The sequence below is a fragment of the Nothobranchius furzeri genome, chromosome 4 (genome assembly GCF_043380555.1).
Source record: "Nothobranchius furzeri strain GRZ-AD chromosome 4, NfurGRZ-RIMD1, whole genome shotgun sequence".
Taxonomy (NCBI): Eukaryota; Metazoa; Chordata; class Actinopteri; order Cyprinodontiformes; family Nothobranchiidae; genus Nothobranchius; species Nothobranchius furzeri.
In genome coordinates this window covers 64218550-64243943 of record NC_091744.1, presented here as the reverse complement: position 1 = coordinate 64243943, position 25394 = coordinate 64218550, and the positions used below count along the sequence as shown (strand labels likewise).

The following is a 25394-nucleotide window of genomic DNA, read 5'->3' as shown; positions in this document are numbered from 1 at the left end:
AGTTCTTTCAGCACCGTAAAACCTGCAGTGTTTAAGGGAATTCTGGGTATTTACCCCTGCCTCTAAATAGAGATTTGCTCTTTGTGTCCTGAACTCAGTGAACGATGAAGGCTTAACTTAAAAATTTACTGAAATCTTGTTGTTTTTCAGGTAAATAATGTAGATTTTGCTAACATCATCCGAGAGGAGGCGGTGCTATTCCTCCTGGATCTTCCTAAAGGCGAAGAGGTCACCATTCTGGCTCAGAAGAAAAAAGATGGTAAGTAGAGTGAATGAAACGGCACATGATGTTAACTTGATTAAATTTATGTGGTCATAATGATTTTTTGTTGTCTTATTTAGTGTATCGGCGGATTGTGGAGTCTGATGTCGGAGACTCCTTCTATATCCGAACACACTTTGAGTACGAGAAGGAATCTCCTTATGGGTTAAGCTTTAACAAGGGCGAGGTTTTCCGTGTTGTGGACACGCTCTACAACGGCAAGTTGGGCTCTTGGCTGGCTATACGAATCGGGAAGAACCATCAGGAGGTGGAGAGGGGCATCATCCCCAACAAAAACAGGTGACACCATCCTAACTAATAAAGGTCCTTTATTACCTTTCTGCTGGGAAGCTTGTAGCAGTGCCTGTAAAGGTGGATTACACTGAAAGCTGTCCGTGTCTTTCTGCTGACAGAGCGGAGCAGCTTTCCAGCGTTCAGTACACTCTCCCGAAAACAGCTGGGGGTGACCGGGCGGACTTCTGGAGGTTCAGAGGGCTTCGAAGTTCAAAGAGGAACTTGAGGAAAAGCAGAGAGGACCTTTCCTCTCAGCCAGTCCAAACAAAGTTCCCAGCTTATGAGAGGGTTGTACTAAGGGAAGGTGAGTCATCTAAATGTGTAAGGGTTTAATTAGCCTTATCACTGATGAAGTGTTTTGGATCCAGTGATGTTTTTGTCTTTTGTGCAGCTGGTTTCCTCAGGCCGGTTGTGATATTTGGACCCATTGCTGATGTCGCTCGAGAAAAATTATCCAGAGAAGAGCCAGATCTCTTTGAACTAGCAAGTATGTTTGGTATGACTTCAAAGTGTCTGTTATTATTAGAGCCTTATTCACAAATGTCTCTTTCTTGCGTTTTCAGAGAGTGAACCCAGAGATGCAGGAACAGATCAGCGCAGTTCAGGAATCATTCGTCTTCACACCATCAAACAGATCATCGACAGAGTGAGCATGCGTCTGGGGTGTTTTAATGTCTGTGTTGAGTAATGCTCTGAATGATCCTTCCATATTTTTGTCTTTATCAACTGAAGGACAAACATGCAGTGCTGGACATCACCCCTAACGCTGTGGACAGGCTGAACTATGCTCAGTGGTACCCCATCGTAGTCTTCCTAAATCCCGACAATAAACAGGGCGTGAAGAACATGAGGACCAGACTTTGTCCAGAGTCCAGGAAGAGCGCCAGGAAGCTTTTTGAGCGAGCCATTAAACTGAGGAAAAATAATCACCACCTGTTTACCAGTAAGTGTGCAGCATGTGTTTAAAATCATGTTAATTTATACTGTTTTTTTCTTTCTGTGAGGTGATTATTGTGCAACTATTAATTCTTAGCAACCATCAACTTGAACAACATGAATGATGGATGGTACGGAGCTCTGAAAGAAACCATCCAGCAGCAGCAGAATCAGTTGGTATGGGTGTCGGAGGGGAAGGTGAGGCGGCAGGCCGGAGATGCTTTGGTCGTTTTTATTCTGGTGCGACCTGTGACAGTTTTTCTGCTCTGCTCAGGCGGACGGCACTACAGAGGATGATTTGGACATCCACGACGACCGTCTGTCCTACCTTTCGGCGCCAGGTAGTGAATACTCCATGTATAGCACAGACAGCCGCCACACTTCTGATTATGAAGACACAGACACAGAGGGAGGAGCTTACACAGACCAAGAATTAGATGAAACTTTGAATGATGAGGTGGGTCTGCCCACTGAGCCCGCCATCACCCGCTCTTCAGAGCCTGTGCGAGAAGACCCCCCTGTGATACAAGACACTCCAGGGTACCCCGGATACCAGCACCCTGTGCAACCCGACCCGGCTAGTCGAATAGACCCAGCTGGGTTTAAGATGGCCGCTCCGCAGCAGGTAATGTTATTGGCAGGCCTCCAACTGCTGCTTGTCAAAGATTCATATTCAGTTAAATATAAATGACATTGGAGCTGAAGAATTCCTGGTTTATTTTCCGTTTTGCGTTCTGATCTGTGTTTAATATTTAATGTTCTTGGCGAAGTCATAAATATGCTTTAAAATTTCATTGTGCAGCTGGTGTAAGACGTTCATGGTGTTGGGGTATAAATGTACTGAGTGCCCTTGGATGGCTGTGTTAAAAATGTCTCTTAACAATACTTCACAGCAAGGTGAGGCTGCTCTGGCCATGCCCTCGTTGCCTCCGGCGGCGGCGGCAGCTACCTCGGCTGCTGAGCAGCCGCTGCAGCATGAGGGTGTACACCTAGAGGAGCCGCCTGTTGCAGCCGCAGCTCCTCAGGCTGACTCACTTAACAGCCCCAGCCCTGCCCCTGAGCTTATTCAGCCCCTACCACCTCCTCCACCACATGAACCCCACCCGTCTGGACCTCCTGGTCCAGAACCAAAGGTACCCAGCCACTCGGACCGGCCCTGGGCCCCAGCCTGCTGTTTAACTGCCTGTCTTCTCACACATGCTTTCCACTCGCTCTCTGCATGTCTTGTCCACACTGTGTGACTCACTGAGCCCACTGTGTGCCTCTGGATCCCAGAGAAAATGTGTGACACACTGGTCCACATGCACCACAGTGGGCTGGAGACAGAAGGACTGGTACATCTGAGTCTCTGACCAGGGTGAAGACATCACAACCAGCCCTAACTGTTGCCTCTTACCTCCTTTGCATGGCTCCTAATGTTTTTTGGGTTCCTTTCAGCTTTGACTCTTCTGTAGATGAACAATAGTGGCACTGAGAGTGGCATCGTAGTGGGTAGATGTGATTCATTTGTAGTAGTGCCAGTAGTTTGACGTTGCATAAGTTGCAAACTGAATGTTTGTTGCATGATGAGAGCTAACCTGCAGACAGTACGCTGCGTAAAAATAAACTTCAACTGAGCAAATCTTTCTATGGAAAGTCTACTCATCAGTTCACTACATGTTAAGTAGTTTTGTCCTGAGCAGATCTACCTTCTTCCATAGGAAGTACAGTACATTCGCTGTCTACAGGCTACACATCATATGTTTGAAATGAGGCCTTTCAGAAATGTGCAAATTTCTTGTGGGTAGATGGTGAAACACGTTAACTTGGTGAAATTCCCTTGTGGATTCTGATCATTCTTGAAAGGCATCTTGTCAAACGGGCTTTCAGAATTGTTTTTGATTAAAGATTTCATCTTATTTAAATAATTGTTGCAGAATTTGGTTGTAATTTGGTCAATTTTAAGTATGCAAGTTTGTTGAGGTTTCAGTTTATTTCCTTGTAATTCATTTATTCTTGATTTGTTGCTGGGAAACCACTTTTCCTTCACTGTGGTGTTGTAGGTTTGGTTGATTATCTGGTGAAGATTCTCAATTAGCTCTCTTTTTTCACAGATGTACAAGAAAGATCTGTACAATATGGAGGACCCAGTGCGAATCAACCATGGTCTGAAGCAGTCTCTGAGCTACAGTCACCAGCCTCCGTACCAGGACAAACAGCCATACCGCGAGTACGACCACCCGCCTTACGGATACGACGGAGGTGGCTATACAGAACCAAAGCCTCACAACCCTGAGTCCCACCTGCACTACGACAACCGTGTGCCTCATTACAACGAACAGTGGCCCCCATACGACCAGCAGACCTCGTCCTCCCAACCCGCCGGGTATCAGCCAGGCCACCAGCAACCAGTGGGCTACAACCCTCGGTCCCCCTATGAGGATGGACCAGGGAGAGACTACAGCCCTCCTCAGCCACGCTATGATGAGGCCCCACCACCGGGGTTTGATGGTCGAATGCGCCACAGTAAACCTGGACCCATCCGTTACGATGAGCCCCCTCCTCCACTTCCAGCAGGCTACGACGCCCGTTCTCCTTACGAAGCAGAATCCCGCAGCTTTTCTATAAATTCACCCCGCTCACCAGAGCCTCCAAAGCACTATTATGGTGACTCTGGTCTGAGGCCCACCTACATGTCCGGGCCTCCAAACCGTGGTTATAAGCCAGGGATGCTTGAGCCTATGGTGAACTCTGAACCCAGTGTTCCCCCTCCTAAACCAGAGACATTGCCCTCTCCTGGTGAGCCTGCAATGACTCAAAACTCCAAACCCCCTCCTCCTCCTCCACGGGAAGAACTGGATGAGGACCCAGCCATGAAACCGCAGTCGGTGCTCAACAGAGTCAAGATGTTTGAGAATAAACGCTCCGTTTCTATGGACAGAGCGAAAGAGGGGGAGTCATCAGTCCTCAGAGTACGTCTTTCATTTAGCTGTCATCTCAGTGTCGTCATGACTCACTGCAGTTGAGACCATTCACTAAAAGTTAATTTTGTTAATAAGTTGTGGTTTTACTCCATAAAGGTCTTTGGAAATTAGTGTATTATTTCAAAATGGCGTAACAAGAAAGGCTAAACTAATAATTGTGTTTTATTCTTTTATAATAATTTAACGTGCAAAGCATAGTTTTGTTTGTTCGTATTTTATCCAGTCATGTAAAAACAGGATCTCGGTCAAATGGAGACTCAAAGAGGAGCCTGTTTTTGTTTTTTCAGCCTGCAGACGTTCCTAAACCTGTGAGTGCTCCTGCCCCCGTCCTGAAAGCTAACTCCCTCAGCAACCTGGAGCAGGAGAGGTCCGCCTACAGGTGAGGAGTCTTCACTACACAACACCTGGCTACAGAGTCTTTAAATGAAGGACAACAGGCGTCTCTAAATTCAGCTGCTGTTGTTTTAGCGCCACCTACTGGCATGAAGTCGGAGCAGGAAACCTCACGTTAAATTATTTGTTTATAAACAGAACCCTGTTGTCAGAACTTTGACCATCACCCTCCACTTTAGTTTCTGAACCTGTTAAGCTGTTTGACTTAAACTTTTTATTTGCTCTTCAGGGCTCCTGAGCCACAAAAGCCTCACACCAAGCCTCTAGAAGATGTTGTACGTTCCAACCACTATGACCCAGATGAGGATGAGGAGTACTACAGGAAGCAGCTGTCATATTTTGATCGCCGCAGCTTTGACAGCAAGGCCATGGGCCAACCTGGTCCTGGCATCAACCGCTTTCATGATCTTCCCAAACCATCCCAGCTGTCCTACCCATACAACAGGTCTAACAGTGTACCTGCTGGCTGTTTCATGCCATTCCTGAGCTCTGCCTCCCAACAGCTGTTCAGACCCAGTTGTTAACTCTTTTGTTGTTTTGTTTTAGGGTCGAGTCTGTGGAGAAGGTGAGCCCGGTGGAGAAAAGATACGAACCTTTACCCCAAGTCAGTCCTTCGTCTCAGTATGGGCCTCAAGCTCCGCCCATCCCACCCAACACTCTACCCAAGCTCAGCCCCAGTGATGGTAATGTCATAGATTTTAAGTGCACACACGTGTTTCCAGCTTTATTTCTTTATTTTTTTCAATACATTAGAAGGATGCTTTTCATCCTGAAACATTATTTGTTCAAGACATTCCTGTCATGCATCAACTCTGACATGCTGCCACCTGAAGGATTCACACATATTTATATCCATGGTGTTGCATCACAAGATGCCCGTGAAAATAATATTACACTGGAATATAAATGTAATAAAAACATATTTCATAAGCATGAGAGAGCCTGAGATTTGGAGATTTGCTTGTGAGCTGTTGCAGTCAGCAGTGTTTTCTGTTGGGCTCGAGTCCGGCCTGGCTTTAACTGCAGATGCAAACTGCATAATCAAACCAGGAAAAACATTAGTAAAGCTTCATTTTACACTCAAGAAAGGGAAAAAAAATGAGCCTATTGCAATATAACAATTGAAATCAACCATTTCATTAAATTGCTAGTCAGAAAATCATCTGAAAAGTCATAATAATAATAAATTAAAACAATAATAATACATTCAAAGCTCATTGTCTCCTCTGAGTTCGTCAGTTTTCCTAAATAATAGTCTAAATAAAATTAAAAAGACATGATTAGGTCCTGACAGTCGCTGTCACTCAGACCCACCCACCTCCAAACCGGCTCACAGGAGGAATAATAACACGTGTCTGGAGGAGCGTTCTTTCTCTTCCCCCCCCTCCATCACTGCCTCTCAGTCCTGCAATGCCACAAAAAGACAGAGCAATTTCTCCTACTCAGTAAATGTGGGGGGGTCTAAATATTCATTTATAAATGGGTGGGGGCACGCTCCCCTCTGACATAATGTTTACAACGCCGGTGTGTAAACGGCTAAACTTATGTTTGTTTAAAAAAAATCTAACCGTTAAATAGCAGTTTGTACTTATTTTCTTTTTCCATTTTCCAGCTAATTCCATCCCTGAGCCTCTAAGCTCACCCAACCCTAAACCGGATCTGTCAGCACTCAGGCCCTCCAGCAGGGACGAACCCACACCAGGTGGTTACCTGCCACCCAGGGGCCTCCCTGATAAAGTCCCAGTTAATGGCACCGATGCAGCACCCCCAAAGACTCTGGGGGCGCCCCCTCCAACCAGCTATAACCGCTACGTCCCCAAGCCTTACACCAGTGCAGCTCGGCCCTTTGAGCGCAAGTTTGAGAGCCCGAAGTTCAATCACAACCTGCTGCCCAACGACACACAGGTGAAGACGGACCTCCTCTGTAAGCCTGGGGTGGGGGGCAACAGCAGCAGGAAACCTCAGCTGTCCCCGCAGCCCCTCGACCACGACAGCGGTCTGGACACCTTCACGCGCACGATGGACAATAGGCCCAAGTACCAGCACAATAACATCAATGCCATTCCCAAAGCCATCCCTGTGAGGTGAGACGTTGAGCCGTCTGTGTGCATGGGTTGGGTACGTTGCTGCTGGGAGGCAGAAAATCTCCCCCGATCCCTGGAGTTTTCCCCTAAAGCCCTCTGCTGTGTGGTTCTCTGCCTTTTCCTGTTTGATTGATGATGCTGATGTGTCTGCTCCCCCAGCCCCAGTGCTCTGGAGGATGATGACGAGGATGAAGGGCACACCGTGGTGGCCACCGCCCGCGGCATCTTCAACTCTAACGGCGGGGTTCTGAGCTCCATTGAGACAGGCGTCAGCATCATCATTCCCCAGGGCGCCATCCCAGAGAGCGTGGAGCAGGAGATTTACTTCAAGGTGTGCCGGGACAACAGTATCCTGCCCCCCCTCGACAAGGAGAAAGGTGAGTCCCATCGTGCTGTACGGAGATCCTCTTCATCCTCACTATGTCCAGGAATGACTTCCACCATCTGAGGAGAAGCTTGTAGGACGAATTGCTGATGAGCTAATTATAAGACCGGGCAAGCTTTTTGTTTTATTTTGACTAAATTCAGAAAACTGATGACTTTATTTTAATTTAACAGAAGATTTATTTAGGGTGTAGAAGCCTTGAGCTGATTGGAAAATAACAATGCAGCTGATTTACAGCAAAGATGCCCCCAAACAAATTTAACACCCAGTTAAAGGTGGAGTGTGATTATTTAATTACATGGAACCAGTTTATTTATTATACCTCACTAGGGATGAGTACCGAATTCGGTACTTTTTAAGGTACCGACCGAATTCCATAGAACCGACCGAACACCGATTCACGTCAATTCAAACGGTGCCTCGTTTCGGTACTGCCAAGACAGTTGCGCATGCGCAAGAGCGTTATGTCGCCGGTCCCTGCGAGCCCGTTGTAAACAGAGCAAGCATGGTAGAAAGAACGCACGCTAAAGCTTAGGTCCACTTCACTAAATGTGATGGGTAACTGGGTGATGAAACTAGCGACAGACAACGATCTAAGTGAGACATCCTCATCTTAATCTGCTCCAGTAGGTAAATAAAATGTTTAAGATAACGTTACCTTGATTTGTTAGCTTCCGTTTCGCTAATGGTGCGTTCGCTTTCTCCTCGGAACTCCGAATTTCCGACTAGAAGAACATGAACGCGCTCTAAAGTTTGGCTTTACTTTACTAAATGCGACGGGTGATTGGGTGAAGGTAAAACCAGTGACAATTATCTAAGTTTGAGGCATCATCGTTTTAATCTGCTCCAGCAGCTAAATAAACTGTTAAAGATAACGTTAGCTTGATATGTTAGCTTCCATTGCCACCATTGTTATCAGCTAATGGTGCGTTCGCTTTCTCCTCGGAAATTCTAACTTCCCAGTAGGAAAAATCAAATGAAAAAGGACGGCAAAAGGAATGAAGATACACAGTAAATTTAGTTCACAGTAAAGATGTTTGCTTCAGTTTAATTATCAGCTTATAAAACTACAAGGACGATGTTAAAATACAAACTTGTATGTTATTTATCGTGATATTTATCAAATATGGTTATATATTGAGAAAAATATCTATTTAATTATAAAAGAGAATTAAACTAATAAACACTCAAAAGTATCGAAAATTGGTACCGTTAAGTACCGGTATCGACTCGTAGGTACCGGGAATTAGTACCGGATCGATTCAAATGTCAAAGGTACCCATCCCTATACCTCACAATGGCCTTTTTCCTGTCCTTCACTAGGCAAAGGGCAATCCTCTCCTTGGTGCTTCATTTGTGGAATGTAAATCTTGTTTCCGTGCAGGAGAAACGCTGCTAAGTCCGCTGGTGATGTGTGGCCCTCATGGACTCAAGTTCCTGAAGCCGGTGGAGCTCCGTTTACCTCACTGTGCGTCTATGACCCCTGATGGTTGGTCTTTTGCTCTAAAATCCTCCGACTCCTCGTCGGGTACGCTGTCCTCTCTCTGTCCTTTTGGGGGTCTGTGGGCTGTCTTTAACCAAACAGGAGTTTGTGGAGTAATTTCATAATCACTTCTTCTGTTTTTCATATTTTCTGCCTGATATCTGTAGTAGTAATAGCTGCATGAATTATTTTTATTGCCCAGTAAAAAAGAAAACAATCTTTTATATAATGCCTCTTGAGATAAAAATTCTGAGGCGCTTCACAAGAACAGAAAATTCATCTGCTGTGAATCAACACAGTCTCGCCACAATATGGCTTTTTTATACATTCAATTTTAATCCTCTGAAATTATGCATTTGAATTGTTTAACTTTAAATACACCAACAAAATTATCGTCTGTAAAAATTCAGCAAAAGAATTCCATCATAAAAATTTCGTCTGAAATTGATTGAGGTGACCTTCTGGTGACGCAAGCGAAAGCAATCGTCACTCGATCGAGTCAAGAGGCTTTTAGCCAATCATATTACACTTTTCTTATCACGCAACACCAGCGAGGTGTCCAAATGGTGCGCGGCCTCCAAAAGGTGTTGTAATGGCATCAACTTACCAGAGGAGATTATTCAGAACACGGCGAAAATGCTGGAATTGCCACATCTTCTGCATTCCATTCATTCTATCTGTGGGACTCTGATGGTTACTCATCCAATTGTGTAGATGAGAAAAATAAAACATCTGTAATAATTAGGGCTGTCGCGGTAATCGCAAAAATGAAATATCGCAATATGAAGAAACCCACCGCGCTGCATCATGGGCCACCGCGATTACTGAACTTGGTTCAACTCGATGCATGTTGAGAAGGATGGCTGCACTCGTATCAAAACGAAACGTTACTTCGCTCCTTTGGGAGCACTTCGGTTTTCAGTAGGTCAGCTGCTGCGCAGCCAGAGTCCTTAGCCCAGACAGAGCTGCCACCAGCGGCAAAAAAATAAATAAATAAACAAACGCTCGGAGACCTGCTGAAGTCCCGGACAAGCACTGCTTCTGCAACCGTCCTGAAGAGAGTTTGAGCCGAGCTGGAGCTCACTCGCTACCTGCAGGAGGAATGCATCCACCCTAAAGAAACCCCCTTGACTTGGTGGAGCAACAACCGGGAGAGATTCCCTTTGCTCGCCAGAGTCGCACGCAAGTACGTGTGCGTTAGTGCAACGAGCGCACCATCCGAGAGGGTTTTCAGTGTTGCTGGAAATGTTGCCACCCCTCTCAGATCCTCTCTCAAACCGTATATGGTTAACATGCTGGTTTTCCTTGTAGGTAACAAGGACGTGACCGAGCTATAAATCACCGTCATTCGTGTGTGTGAAAGTAAAATGATAGTGCCCCCCCCCCCCCACCCCCCCCCCCCCGGCGCGCGCGCACCCGGTACATGTAATTTTTTATGCTTGATTTTAAACAACTAAACAAAATGGGGACTTGTTTCTTATTTGTTAGATGCTGCAGCCAAATTTGCATTTAAAAGTTTTAACTTTCTCCTGAATTTTGTTGTTTTTAAGTTCAGTCAGACTCCGACTGTCGGAGAAACAAACGTTACTGCGATCTGTGTTGTTACTGCCCTTTGATCTGCATTCAGTAAAGTGTTACAAAAGAAGGCATGGCAATTTTTAACCTTTTTTAAATGTGTAAACATTATGTTTAGATGGTACTGCAATAAAAAAAGGGCTGCAATAATATCGCACACCGCAATATTAAGCCACCCTGAATCACCGCAGGGGGAATTCCTCAATCGCGACAGCCCTAGTAATAATCAGTGGCCTGATCTCAGTACTCGCACTTCCACCCTTGCGCCCTTCAATTGCACAATCCCGACCAGGGGTGCGAGTGCGTAGGGTGTCTCGATTCTCAAATGTGGAAGTTTCACCCTTGATCCGCACTTCACCCAAGTCTGCAGCGATGCAGACTTGGGTGAAGGGTATTACCCACAATGCATTGCTGCAGGAGAAAAGGCTCAAGTGCCTTTTTTGAAAATATGTATTTTCTAATGAAAGTTGTTAATTTTAGAACGATTAGTTGAATCTCAGAAACTTTTAGACAAAGCGGCAATAAATGTAAATTTATTTCAAATAATTGTTTGGTTGTTTGTTCGAAAGTTGTTAATAAAGGTTTAAAAAAAAGTATCAGCGACCAGAATCCTGGCATGCATTGCGGTTGATGACGCAATGCTCCCTGTCTCAATTTTGCAATTACTTGCACACTTGTGTACTACACACTTGAAGCCTTACAGCGCACTTTCTCCAAATGCACTTGCTGAACAGTGCAGGGCGCAGTGCGAGTATTGAGATTGGGCCTTTGTTTAAAGGCACACCTGGCAGTTTGGCTTGTTTTTAGCACCACCTAGTGTCCGTTATTAATTATCTGGTCAAACCAAAAGAAAAACGTATCTCGTCACTGTGCGTTCGTCTTTTTAACACCATATCTAATAGCTGAAATGTCTTCCCAGCCTTCATTAGTGTCCACAGGAGCCTTTATCAGTTAATTAAACAAATCAGCTGTGTTCACGATCAGGAAACATGCTGGAAGCAGACAGCAGCACTAGAACTGTCAAGTCCAACAGATGGCGGCCCGCCAGCCTGAAGTTGCAGATGTGGTATTCTGTCCACAAGTAGCGGTGGAGGTCTGAGTGACATTTCATAACCTTGAAAAGTGTCATTTTAGCACATAACTGATCAAATAATTTAAAAATATGAAAAAGTTGCATAGTATGGCTTTAAGAGATATGCCTCTTCACTCATCTTTGTTACTGTTAAGAGAAGCTCCTATAGCCTAGCCAAATGTACTTGTGTCACATGATTAGAGAAGCGTAATTCGATTGGTTAAAAGCCACTTGACTCAATTGAGTGACAATTGCTTTGGCCAGGGTCACCAGGAGGTCACCTCATTTGTTGGTGAATTTTTACGGATGAAAATGTTGCTGGTTTATTTTAAGTAAAAAGAATTTAAAATGTATAAATTTTTCTAAATAAAAACAACGTTTAAAAACGTAAGATATAGGTGAGACTATACTTCTTCCATACTGATGTTAATTTAACTCTATAAAGCTTCAATTGCAACTATGAACTCTCATGAAAATGTTTATTTGCACGCAGACGAAAACCAAATCTGACTGAAGTTTAACATCATAAGCTGTTACTTTTTGGCAGAGTTTTATTTAAAGATGCCTAACAAAGACCACTCATTTCAACAAAAATGACATGTAATGTTTGTTCAGTGGTTGTAAACGGCTCATTTATTACTTCTTATCTGACAGAATCTGTTATATTTGACACACCGCCCTTTTCTAGTATGCCGCCGACCTCCTTAAAAGCTGCAGTGCCTCTTTACTGTCTGTCCTTTGATCAATGCTCTGTGTTTGTGATTTGTCTAGTTATCATTTTATCTGATCTCTAGGGGGGCTCGTCTCTTTAATGTTGTCTTACTATGTGACAGATTTTCACTTGAGCCTCAGTGTAAAAATACTCTTTAGGATTAGTTAGAAAGGCAGCTAGGGCTGTTCTTGTTGCAGCACTGATTTGTCAGAGATTGTCTAGGTTTATTTTCCCAGTAGCAATGTTAATTCTCAGGCTGTGTCCCATTTACCATGGAGGTTGGACCTCAGATGTGGGAAGAACATATCCAGCTTAACTATATTCCAGGTACAAGTCAGAAAATTTGCATGCTAACTGTTGTACTTGGTTAGGCTACTTGTTATTAGCAATAGAGGCTAATACCAACGTATTTCCTTATAGATGCACTATGTGTGGCATATTTTATGACAGATTATAGTTTATTATCAAAGCTTTCCCAGTCTGGAATCTCTGACTTCTACAAGGTGTTCCAGTTGAGTTCAGTTCTGATGATCTTTCACAAGAACTCATGATCAGTTCTGCATAATTCAGTATGTTTCATATAAAGTGAAACTCGTGTTCTTTAACAGTCATGCAAAATTCACTACTTTGGACCTTTTTTTCTGTATTTTAAAGCTAAAGCAGCTTACCATTGTGTGTGTATTTTTGGCAGGTGATCCTAAAACCTGGCAGAACAAATCCCTTCCCGGAGATCCAAACTACCTGGTGGGTGCAAACTGCGTGTCTGTGCTCATTGACCACTTCTGAAGAGAGCGACAGCTGGTCTGTTACTGAATGTGATAAACTGAGGGGACCTCCGTTTGCCCACGCTGTGCTCCCTGCAGCGCTACGGGGCGCACACCTCTCCACGAAGTATGAACTCCATCTTCTCACATTGTTTACTGTGCCCAAAATTTAGGAAAGAAAACACACCTTTTTTCTCTCTCTCACACACACACACATACACACGAGGAGAGTCTTGAGTTCAGCAACCCACAAGGCTGGACTTGAGCTAGTTTCTATCATATTGTTTTTTGTTTTCGGTGCTTTCAAGGCTTGCAAAAAATAAAAAATAAATAAAACATTAAAACACATTATTTAAACAAAACGACTGAAGTTGGAATGCATGACCAGTGCCATTTTGACATTTTTAGCTAATTTTTGTAAAAGGCTAGTGCAGTGCAAGGAAAAAAATTATTTTGGAAACTTATTTAATATTGCAATGAGATTTTTGTGTACTGTAGAAGAAAAAATAATAAAATACTCACAAACAGCAAAGTTTGTATATGCAAAACTTTTGTTTGTGAGGTCAGTGGTCATGCGTTTCACTCATGAGGACTTCCTGAGTCTGATTCATGAAGGAAAGTGTAAGCATCGTAACAGATTAGAAAATAATGAAGAATGAACGTTAAGTATTAGCATCAGGAGCCCGTTAGTTGGGACGCGGTGCTCTCTGGTTAAACTACTGTTTTGTAGAAACGTTTTATCGTAGATAAATATACTGACTTGACTTTACAAACTCCTGCTGTCTAGAGATCTATGCATGTGCTATGACTCAGGTCCAGAAGCCTGCTACTACTAAGTTCAACACATAAAAACCCCATCGTACACTGCAAGCAGTGATGCCTTATCTGCATATTAACTTTTCAGTGAATCTTTCGAACATCAGATCCTTGAGTTGTAAAGATCACCACGGAAAGAAAACGTCGTCTGCATTTTCTCACTGACGGCGAACTCGGATTTTAGCACACGAGGATAATTGGGGCTGATGAAAAACGGTATGCTTTGTTTTACTGCTATGCATATGAAGTCTGAGGAAATGACACAAAGCTAGAAGATGTTTAAATTGTGGCTGTAAATACCGCTAGCATATGGCCTTGGTTCTCTGTAAATGAACTTTTGTACATCTTTGTTATTTTGTATAAAAGAGAAAACATTTGTTAAAAAGAGAAAGTGGTTACATTGGTTATGTTTGTATTCTGGTTATACCCCTGAGCCTTGGAACTGACACAAGCAGTAATAAGTCCGACTTTTCTACCAACATATACACACAGACAGATACATTACTTAAGGCATTTTTAACTGTCAGAAAACTTTTTATTCTTATTTACAAACTAGAGAAGTGCTTGGTTTAACTGATTTTAAAAGAAGTACTTAAGGGGGGCTGCTGTGAAGCGTGGTCCCTTCCTTTATTTGTGATACTGGATGCTGTATTGTGTGCCCTGAAATGTATTTTTGTACTAATAGACAATTTATTATGGCACATCAGTACTATTTTTCTTTTGATATGATAACACTGCTTCAACCCAACACTAGTTTTATTTTCCTGTGTGGCTGACAGTCTTTTTATTTATTTATTTTTTACTTTGGTTCCGTTTTTTTCTTTTTTCTTCGCAACACATTTCTAAGTATACCACTGTATTACTAAATAAATTCATTTATAAAGTAAGCATTTATTGGAATTGAGTGGTTTATTTCCTCCGCTCCTTTTAAATGTAAACACTGTAAAGTGTTGGGTGTGGCTCAGAGGCTGCAGGCATTTAAAATCATTTACAGCTGCTTCCAAACATGTTTTTATATTTAAACACAAACAGCTGAACAGCCGGGAAGTTTTTTTCTTCACATACCAATTATTCACTTTTAAAAAGTTGTAACTGACAGGTTTCTTCACTAGTTTACCCTGAGTTACTGTTGAGATGCAACAAAAAGTTTTTTTAATCAACTTTGTAAGTTAATTTCATTTATTACACTTCATCGATGAAATGCATCCAGTTTGATAATCTTTAGGTCTGTTTACAAATCCTGATTCATCTTATTTGGTGTTAAGTGTGAAAGTTCAGCCACAGAGGTAGCCACAGAGCTGAATGTGTGAATTTGGGGGATGTTTGCACACAATTTAATCAGATAATGTGCCAAATCCCACAAGTCTACCTTTGTTTTTCAAATCCTATACGGTATGTATTTAGTTCTCTTCTTTTTTCACAAACTCGGGGAGGTAAATGTCACGTAAACCAAAGTGCTTTTGGTTTTTCCTTGTCACACCAAGGTAAATCCAAAGGTCAAGACTTGGGTCTTCTGTTGTGCTAAATAGTGAACAATAAGCTTCAGGTTGCGTTAAAACCAGCCTTTTTGACGTTGTTTGTAAGCACCACCACATCATTGTGCAGCCACTCCCATGCTTCAGTTATTGTAGGTTCTTGTCCACCAGCCATTCTGCCTGGACTTCTGTTTAAACAGATCTGCTCTGATTTTTTTAAACACCATTTGGGAGACTTATAGAAAAGTCCTGATTCCATAAAAAGCCTCCATTTCCACTTCATTTTATTGTTGATATAAAACAAAACCCTCATCACCATTGAACACTTGACTCAGTCATTTTAACAGGATAAAACAGGTAAACTGATAAATTGCTGACATCCTTAAGAGAAGACAGACATGTTTTTTATTAAAGAAGTGGTTCAAATAAAGCTGTGACAGTTGTGTAAGTAAAAATAGTCTCTTCAAACATGATGTGTTTTTGAGTTTGTCCCTGAGATTAGTGGATTATTAAGAGCTGTTGTGTCTTAAATTAAAACCAACAAACACAAGCTTTTATGTAGAACTTAAGCTCATGTTAGAGTTTGATTTCCATCGAAATGATGGCCTCGTAGATCTCATCTGTTAGAGGAATGTAAGTCTTTGTCTCTGAATCCAGAAAGTATAACGTATCTCTAATGAGAGCAGGATTGAATCCCTCCTCCACCAGCTTCACTTTCTTCATCTTGAATGTTCCCGTCATCTCCAAGCAGGGCTGCAAAACAAGAATTTTACTCACATTTAGCAGGAGTCATAAAGCCAAGGAGAAGCAAGGTTGTAGACTTTGGTACATAGAGTACAGTATACTTTATTGGTCCCCTAAACTCTGTTGGGATCCAGTAAAGGTTAGAAGAATTAGCGGATTTTATTTTATTTGTTCATCAACACCTCAGGTTTCTTTCGCAGCCCTGTATCCAGGAGGTTAGGAAAACAAAAGATTTTTGCAAGAAAGCCAAGGATTACTGGCTAGAGTCGGGAGGTGTTCATGAAATGGTTTGGTATTGTATGTCGAGGTCACAGAAAGGAAATGAAGCCGGTGTTGGAGGATTTGGAATAGATGGTTCCAAACACATGACCCTGAGGCACACCTTGGTTGTGAAAACAATGTAAAGGAGCAAGTGATCCTGTGGAAAAATGTCTCCACATCTAGTTTTAGTTTTCCTACTGTCAACACAATGAAAGCATCTTGGGCAACATTTTTGTACACAAGCATTTATTGAAATGTTCATGTAATCAAAGATGTTACCTGTGGTTGTTCTGATTCCACAAAACATGGAGCGTTACTTTAGAGCTTCCTGACATACTGAAGGAGTGACTCAGGTTAAAGTGTGTGAGTTCTGTGCCAACTCTGTGTGTAGACACTTATTTTAAAGCTAAAAATAAACCAAAACACAGACTATTACTTTTCTGTTCTCACAATTAAACTAGCATTTCAAACTGCATTTCGTCCGTTTACATCTAAACCTCCATCAAATCCAGGATCATCCATCCCGCTGCTGTCAGACGGCGCTTTGCAGCTCCCTCCTTTGATTTCCCAACTTCTACAGTTTGTCTTGTTTTATCTACGGGAGCCTTTCAGCTGAGTGGAGTCTGCAGTCGCGGCCCCCGACCGCATTCATCAAACAGAACAGCTGCCGTCTTGTTGCTGCTTGAGTCCTCATTAATTTCCAAAAGGTGGAACACATTACAGCGCTCCTTAAATCACCGCTCTCGCTTTCCCTGTGTCAAAGGAGCGGTTTTAAAATCCATCGACTTGTCGATGAAGCACCGAAGGTCTAAATACGTCTGTGATTTACTGCCCAACACATCTGTAGCTAACAGCGGTGACAGACCTGCTCGCTGGACCAAGTCTAAAAGCAAAGCTGCTTTTCTTTCAAGGAAACTCCTTTAAGAGATTTTAACGCTTGTACTGCTTTTAAAGTGCGTGTATTTATTTGTCTTGAATAATTATTGTGCAAACTGGATTTTATTTCATTTTTTTACCTGAATTCGAATAAATCTGGGTCTTGCATAAGCTGGCAGGTAGTTGACGACCTGATTGTAGACGTCTGTGCAGTTGAAGTTCTCTCCTTCCCTCAGAGTGGCTGCTGCCATGCCAATCCGCCCCTCGTGACCTTCTCACAGTGGTTCAGCACATCAGTAATGTAGAGCAGAGAAAAATGATCAATGGCGACAAAATAAATCCACTGTAATCTTTAACAGGCTTTCCTTTTTCCCCTTTAAATACTTTTTTAAAGTTCTAGAACCAAATTTAGGAGAAAAAAACAGACCGAAGAAAGAATTGAAATAGTTTTAGAGCTTCTTTGTGATTTTTTTTTTTACCTTCAACTTTAACCCCGTAAACATTTGCTTCCAAGATGCACTGAGCCATCATCACTATGTCGGCAACCTCTGACGTGGCGACGTTCTCACCTTTCCACCTGTAATCAGATAAATTAGACGTTGGACAGGAAGCTTGAAAGCAATAATCTGACCAAATCTGTGCCACAATCCATCAGAAAACCAACAAACATCAGAGCAAATGACCTGAAAGTGTCACCAACTCGATCCTGAAAATACACAAAGTTTTCGTGGTCGAACCGAAGCAAGTCGCCGCTGTTGAAGTACAGATCTCCTTTCTTTAACACGTCAGGAAGCCTCTTCTTCTCGGTCTGCTGCTTGTTGCCAGCATAGCCAATAAACGGAGACCTCTGGGTTATCTTTCCAACCAAAAGTCCTGTTTCACCTGAGCAACACGGGAGAAGAGTGAGAATGTTTTAGAGGGCATATAGTAAAAATAAACGTGGTCCAGGTGAAAGAGAGGTCTGGTGACTCACCTGTGCCTGCTTCGATGCAGAGACCCTCAGAGTTTCTGACTGGCTCCTCCTTATCGATGTCAAACTTGATCAGTGTGAAAGGGAAGAAAAACTGGGACAGACCAAAATAATTTAAAAAAAGACTTGGTGGTTGGCAAGTCAAAGGCAACATCTGATATGTCACCATTTTAAAATGTTAAGATGTTTCATTGTAAGAAATTCACCAACATCTGCTTGATTAGTGGTCATCCAAGCCGAAGTTCGCTAAGCGCTAACTTCCCCGAGCAACAACAGATGGTTTTGCTTCCAGAACCAGAAATCTCTAGTTAATCAGAAGTTTTAAAAGTGTATTCTGTTGTTTACCCCTCTGGAGGCAGGCGTTGCAGATTTGCAACATTAAAACCTACCTACCTGGTTACTCCACATACGTATTTCATGAGCATTTTTTTAATTCAGAAGTACCCCTGAAGGACTTAGTTGTTCATCCTTTTATCAAAACATATTTTGAGCTTGAGAGGGTTATAGTATTTAGATATAAATTTGTATCAGCAGATCAAGAGCTGTGCAAGAAAGGAATTGTTATGACCCTCAAAACCAGAATTGGTGCATCTCTAATAAATATGTAATACCGTAAATCCTCTAATATTAGCCTGTATTTAATTAACTGCTGGGTATCATATTTTGGCCGGTGTCTGAGTCGGCGGAGGTGAATAATGGCCAGTTTTTTATTGTGGCTGGGTGGAATGTGGTAACAAGCAAGTACAGGGGGCGGTTGTGTCATCCGTCTCACTTTTGATTTGCCAGTGATAGACCGCGAGGGTAACTTTAACCGTGCGGAGACGAATAGGAGGCGAAAATTTGATATCAAGTTCAAAGAGAACATGCTGATTATGCTGCAGAACACTCTGGGGAGCAGTAGCAGGGGTTGTATGAACTAGTCACTAGTCGACTTCACCGCCCTATAGTGACTTGTTATGCCTGTCATTGACTAGTTGCTGTCACGTGATAATGACCGGCAAGATGCAGTCCACGGAAAAGACAGCAGCCTGCTGTCAGCAGGTGACAAGCTCCTGGGCGTCGGGAGGCAACGCGCTGTGTCAGAGCGTCTGTACTGACACCCGCTGTAAAACAGACATTTAACCAAATTGTGACCTTTACCCTCTTGCAATTTAACCTTCCCCTCACCCCCATCCTAACCTTAACCAACTTGCGCATGCAAAGCTCTGATTGTTGACACGCTCCAGACATCTGCGTCCTGGGCACCGCCACATTAACATTATCAAATCAGGTGTTGCCACCTCAAAAACTAATTTAACACACGATCGTTCATGTCTGCTCATTTCCTTTTATGTTTCCTGTCTTTTATTCTTTTATTTGTGCCTGATGCATTTCGCTGCTGTGGATCGGGGGCATCACCTGTTTTGTCCTCAGTGACTTACCTAACTGATGTGGCCGGCGAGCACTCTGCAGTTTTTGTGGTCGGTAGATCTTTTAGAACTGCAGTTCAAAGGTAACTCATAAGGTGAATATATATGAACCCAGGTAGCAGTTTTTCTTTAGGACTGAGAGGAGATGCAGGAAGATAATAAACAGGCAGGACAGAAAAATAGTCAAATAAAAACAAGTTAGTTTTTGTACCTGGTGGTTGCAACAAACAGACACCATTGAAGGTAATCAGAAGTGAGGAACAGAAAATGAAAAAATTATTTTAATGTTTAGAGCAGCAGGAACTCTGAGAGGCTGCAGGCGCATCAGTGAGTTTGCGGCCGCTGCGCAGGGGGAGGGGGGAGATGGCTGAAGCAGAAACTACCGTTGTTAAAAGAAATGTGTTTAACTTTGTAAATGTGGGCGCAATATTAATTGTCAAAAACTCCAGCAAACCATTAGTTCATTTTGCTCAAATAGAAATTGAGGCCTGCCTCTAGTTCTGGTCCTCCTTCCAATAAAGGCCTGGAGCTTGATGAGCTTGAGTCAAATACAGGCCCGGGCCTGTATTAGAGGATTTACGGTACATGCATTTTACTAAACTGTGTCCAATCCTGGTTCTTCAGAGCCACTGTCGTGTGCATATTAGATGTTTCCCTTCTTAAGCACGCCCCTGTACATTGATTACTGCTTCATTGTGCCTTTAAGTTCTGTCGAAGTGTGTTTGTTGATTCAGATCAGGTCTGATGGAGCGAACAAACATCCATTACAGGGTCCTTTTGGATGCTGCCAGTTTTAACTGAACCTAAAGTGGTTTCAAAGCACGCAGATAGCTTTATCACTAAATTACAAAAATTTGAGATCCAGGGATGCTTTACCAGGAGGGCTAGAACAGAAACTGACAATTTTGAATCCAGAATCCAAATCCTTTGAAGAGAATTCCTGGGCTCTAACTCCTGTCACTGAAAGTGTCCAATCAGGTGTGAGGACTACAGTGGATGGGTGAGAGTATACAGGAACATGAAATAGCCTCATACCTTGTGCACAAAGTTAACACGCCCCACCGCACCGATCTTGGAGGTGTAATTGATGAAGCCGATGTTTCCCTCTGTGGCAGCGTAGAGCTCTCTGACTTTGATGTCCCCGAATCGATTCAGAAACTCTGTCCAGACGTCACTACGCACTCCGTTGCCAATCGCGATTCTCACTTTGTGATTCTTCTCATTTTCTTTCTGCAATTAGTCCTATTTTAGTGAGACGTACAGAAAAACCAGAGCAGTAATAGACGCTAAGTAGGTGCAGAGTGTTACCTTGGGCGAGTTGCAGAGATAACGTAGAGTTTCACCGATGTACTGCATCACTGTTACATCGTACTTCCTGCAGTCGTCCCAGAACTGAGAGGCAGAGAACTTTCTCCTCAGGACGGTGGTCATGCCTGCAATTACCAGAGCGTCACTGAAACCTGCCATCTTCTGGGTGCCCATGAGGGTCAACAGGGTCACTACCTCTCTCGATGGCTCCAATCATCCCAATGAGGAAGCCCGCGCTGTGATAGAGCGGCAGATTGATGTAAAAGATGTCCTCTGCTGTAGAGCCACATGCTGCCTGGACGAAGGAGGCGGCCCAAACCCGCTCGTGGGTCACAACGGCTGCTTTAGGCAAACCTTCATGATCACAGCACAGCTATCACAAACAGATCCACTACTCAGCTCAGGTTTCCCTGTAAAACAACACTAGCTGGCTGGCGTTTCGAAACAATGACCGAAATCAGGATCTGATCATTCCGCTGGGTGAAACAGCGGTTACCGCTCATGCTCACAGCAAGGCGGCAGGTAGGCAGCTGGTTTAGAGACACAGTTAGGTAGCAGCTAGCTGGTGAACATGATGGAGAATTTAGCAGCTAAAAAGCTAGAAATAATCTGTGCAGCAGTGGACTAGAGACACCATATACGCTGGGTGTGGAGTAAAAACAAAAAGATTAACATTTTCTTAATATTTGTTTTGCAGCCTTTTTTAATAAGCACACATTTAAACATGTAAAATAACCAAATGAATGATTTCATGTGTGTCTCTGTGCATAAGGACTGCAGCTGCTGAGCAAAACAAGCGTCTGGTTGAGTGAGTAAACTCTGACTTCAGATAAATCCATTTGCTGTGTCAGTGAGGTGGTTCTGTGTGGAGGAACCGATTAGATTACAACACGTTTCACACAGCACAGAGGCTGCACTTGTTTAACCCTCCTAAAACTAAAGAACTACAATCAGATTTTAAAACTATAAGAAGATCTGGATCTGGTTTCAGTCAGGTTTAAAGTGATGCTTGTCTAAATGCAAGATTCATCTTCATGCTGCGTTCTGCTTTTATAATATCTGTATTTAGTTCCCGTTACTCTAACACAGCTTTAGCAGTATTTTTTATATCCAAGAAAATGTAACATTTTGATGACATTAACGAATCAAGCTGAACAAAATAAAATAGCAGTCAACTTATTTGAGAATGCTTATAAATAATTCTCACAAAAAGATTTTAAAAAAGAGCTCTTCAGGCTAAAACCTTTGTGACAATTTTTGCATCGTTCTCAAACCCTTTGGCCACAGCTGTAGTTTCCTGATGTACCTGTGGTTCCAGATGTGTAGATGTACAGAGCGGTACTCCTGACGTGGATGTTGGACCTCAGGTCCTTGGACAGCGGCTCATCCGAGGCCTTATCGATCTCGTTGGACAAACAGCTGATGCCTTCTGCACTGCAGCTATCAGACAGCAGGTACACGCGGATACCCTCCTCCTTCAGCGTTGGCAGGACCTCCTCCACAGATTCTTGCAACTCTGCAGTCACACAAGAGAGTTTAAGCCTAACACACACATGCAAACACTCAGGGCGCAGTGTTGCGCAACTCTGCATATGCTATTATGTACCATGTTAAGGGACTGCACTGAGACAGGAGTTTCATGTGGTTCAGTTCAGTAAAAAAAAGAAAAGTGATGAAAATGTATTTTTTACACATATTTCACAGCTTTTTACCATAAAATTCATGAACAAAAAGAAACTAGATTTAAGAAATCCTTTCAACAGAACCTGACTTGACAACATGAAGTAGGCTAAAAGATCTCAAAAGGCAACACATGCCCCATTCTTCTAACCTTGCAAGCCATCCTAAATATGAGAATCTATTTTGCTTTGTCAAATGACGGTCTTGATTCTAGGCTGCCATTCTACGGGACTTCGGGAACAAAAGAACCCCCAAAAAGCTAAAGCTGTGCAGGGCTCTTTTGGTTATGGTTATGGTCAAAGTTCATGGTTCCAATAATAAGAAAGGGAACAGGGGAGATAAACTAGGCTCTATGGGAGAGATCCGAGTTAAAACCTCTGCTGACCAAATTAAATCAAACCAGCATGGTCAGCTTCACATTCCCCAAAACTCCTCTTGATGATCTACAAGAAAACATTTTGTGAACGGATGAGACAGAAGTAGAACATTCTGGCGGGTATGTGTCTAAAACTAGTGCTGCATTTCAGAACAAGAGCATCAAATCAAACATGGTGGTGGTCATGTGATGGTCTGGGGCCACTTCGCCGCTTCAGGGCCTGGACCACGTGCTCTAACTGTAACCATGAAGTCTGCTCCCAACCAGAAAATCCTGATGGAAAACATGTGACCTTTGACCTTAAATGGGTACCATCCAAAGTGCGTGGACTTGTTTTGGACCACTTTTATGCCTTCAATCAGCATTTTAAACTATATAAAAAATAACATTTGCTGATCTGAAACTTTTAGGTGGAAAGCAAAAACTCAATCTGTAAATTCTCCACATTAATCAGCTGATTGGGAAACAAGATGAACCCAGATGAATGTTCCACCTCAAAGGTCTGCTAAATCAATAGGAGAGAGGTGGACTTTAGACCCGACTAAGGGTGAATGTATTTCAGAAGCTAAACCCTGTTCATGTGAGAAATCATAAAATAATCCACTGTGCCACTGCAGGATGTTCACTGAAGGCGGTAAAACAGATTTTTGGCCATCAGATAGTATCAGTGGCCTGCAGGCATCTTTTAGAAGTACATGATGTTACAGGCGTGATGAAAAGTTACCTTTTGTGAAAAGATAACATTTAGTTGTGTAAGCTTTAATCTGAGCTGTTTGTTAATTCAATTGAGAAATCACATATTTACCACTAATGTATATAAACAAGGTGACTTCTAGGGATTATTCAATTAAGTCACATGTTTTAATCCTAGGTTGGCGCGTTCTCTTTTCTGCATCCTGTTTTATTACTAAAGGTTGTTCCATTTGTCAGCAACTCTTTAAACGATCTTTGGGGTAAAAAGTCTAGAACTTCTTTATAAAATGCAACTGGAGAATGCTCAAAGAGCAGCTGTTGCATAACAGAAACCAGAGTATCAGTGACGTTGCTTTGTGGATCTGACCTGGAGAAGTGATGATCACTCTGGCTCCACAGCAGGAGAAACAGTGCAGCAGAGATTTGGACCTTATGTTAAAGTTTAGCAGAGCAGCCGGGCAGCCCAGTTTGGCTAAACCGAGCCAAACCCACACGACGCTGGGCTCGTTGGGCAGAAACAGAGCCACGGTGTCTCCCTGCTTCAGCCGGGCTTCAGCCTGCAAGGCTCTGGCCACCTTATTGCTCCGTTTGTCCACCTCCGCGTAAGAGTAGGCTCGACCCTCAAAGTGGATAAAGGTCTTGGTGGGGTGAGTCCTCACTGCGTCCAGGAAGCGGTCCAGGATGCTGTAGAATGGTCTGGACCTCTTGTACCTGATCAGTCTTAAACCCAGCCGGAGGCTCTTCAGGATGTAGGCACAATCCTCTCCAAAATAAGGATAAAAGTTCCTGATGTAGGACACGACCAGCACGGCAAGGCCGGCCACAGCCGTCAGCCACATGTACATGTTAGTGGGGAGCAGAACCAGGGGTGGAGGAAACTGTTCGGATCGTCTCTGAAATATGTGCCAAAGTTCAGACGCTCGGTTCGAGGGCGGCGCTCGGCTCCAGCCTCCAGCCTCTGGGCCCGCAAACCCCCTCCTTCGCTCCCGGGATCGCTCCAACTGTCAGATCGGGGTTTTCTCCCCCGACCATCCACTCCTCGGGCATGAGTAAACGCACACTTCTTTTAATGACCGAGGTTCTCGCGTGTTGCGTCGTCGGTCGTCCCTTGCTGATCAAAACAATTATTACGCAAGAACGCCACCCGCAACAAGAGCGCGCAAACTGCACATAACGCTGTTTCCTCCACACACAAGCAGGGATCATGTGCAAAATCCACCAGTAAACGGAAACATCCTAATAAGAGTCAGGTAATAATCCGGGAGAAGAAACTCAACCCCATGTGCGCGGTCTGATCGGTGGTGGGTGACATGACATATGGGGTGGAGCTGCTGACACAAGTTCTCATTGTGCAAACAACAACAGCCCTTCACATCTGCACCAAGATCTGACTCCAGAACAGCAGAACATCGCTAAGCTTCGAAAGTTCTGCTGATCTTTCCACAGAGAAAGTTATTTTACCTAACTAGTGCAGATTATAAATTAAAACATATTTCTGACTTTTCTCTATGTGGAGTACCACCAAGTTTGAACAAAGATGAAAATACCCATCCTGTAAAACCATCCCCTGAGCCTTTGTGGGAACTTAAAAGTTACTGACTGAACATGGTCATATCATAATCTTCATAATCGGTTTTCTGATTCGGGATCTTCTTTATTTACATCCAGGCAGCAAAGTTTTTTTCTTTTTAGTCGCATCAGAGGTGAGGTTCATTTATAGTTTCCTCCTTTTTCTGTACCTCAAGCTTGTATGTTACCTTGGTAATCTGAGTACATCTGAGTAGATCAGGACATCATGCACCACAACCAGAACGAAAACATATTATCAAATAATGCAGATCCAAGTTGGTTTGAAATTTTCTG

At 43.2% G+C, this 25394-nt stretch overlaps 2 protein-coding genes across 13 annotated transcripts in view; one reads left to right on the top strand and one right to left on the bottom strand.

Moving 5' to 3' along the window:
- tjp1b (tight junction protein 1b) overlaps nt 1-14626 on the top strand; it is a 109007-nt gene extending 94381 nt beyond the window's left edge. For 7 of the 12 annotated variants that reach the window (XM_054732955.2, XM_054732954.2, XM_015964212.3 and 4 more), the window contains 17 exons: nt 151-259; nt 343-562; nt 676-860; nt 948-1043; nt 1120-1202; nt 1289-1499; nt 1590-1690; nt 1767-2117; nt 2386-2625; nt 3586-4443; nt 4743-4834; nt 5078-5293; nt 5395-5531; nt 6461-6932; nt 7092-7309; nt 8702-8845; nt 12851-14626. In XM_054732955.2, the coding sequence (XP_054588930.1) occupies nt 151-259; nt 343-562; nt 676-860; nt 948-1043; nt 1120-1202; nt 1289-1499; nt 1590-1690; nt 1767-2117; nt 2386-2625; nt 3586-4443; nt 4743-4834; nt 5078-5293; nt 5395-5531; nt 6461-6932; nt 7092-7309; nt 8702-8845; nt 12851-12945 (3828 nt within the window). In that variant the 3' untranslated portion in view covers nt 12946-14626. The remainder of the gene's footprint in view (nt 1-150; nt 260-342; nt 563-675; nt 861-947; nt 1044-1119; nt 1203-1288; nt 1500-1589; nt 1691-1766; nt 2118-2385; nt 2626-3585; nt 4444-4742; nt 4835-5077; nt 5294-5394; nt 5532-6460; nt 6933-7091; nt 7310-8701; nt 8846-12850) is intronic. The other 5 variants (XM_054732962.2, XM_054732958.2, XM_070550343.1 and 2 more) reach the window with 3 other exon arrangements.
- Nucleotides 14627-15481: 855 nt separating this feature from the next.
- On the bottom strand, nt 15482-24842 carry zgc:101540 (hsFATP2a_ACSVL_like domain-containing protein). Its single transcript, XM_015964223.3, has 10 exons — nt 23899-24842; nt 22089-22298; nt 20978-21136; nt 20783-20907; nt 20510-20704; nt 18069-18159; nt 17779-17977; nt 17575-17672; nt 17236-17366; nt 15482-15967 (listed from the first exon to the last, which is right to left on the bottom strand). The coding sequence occupies exons 1-10, from the start codon at nt 24374-24376 to the stop codon at nt 15791-15793; spliced, it is 1863 nt and encodes a 620-aa protein (XP_015819709.1). The 5' UTR covers nt 24377-24842; the 3' UTR covers nt 15482-15790.
- Between the last annotated feature and the right edge of the window lie 552 nt (nt 24843-25394).

Coding starts and splice junctions, on each gene's coding strand:
- zgc:101540 (XM_015964223.3), bottom strand. CDS start 24,376: ATGTACATGTGGCTGACGGCTGTGGCCGGCCTTGCCGTGCTGGTCGTG. Junction 20,908..20,977: donor GATTGGAGCCATCGAGAGAG/GTAGTGACCCTG, acceptor TGGTAATTGCAG/GCATGACCACCGTCCTGAGG. Junction 20,705..20,782: donor ATCTCTGCAACTCGCCCAAG/GTAACACTCTGC, acceptor GACTAATTGCAG/AAAGAAAATGAGAAGAATCA.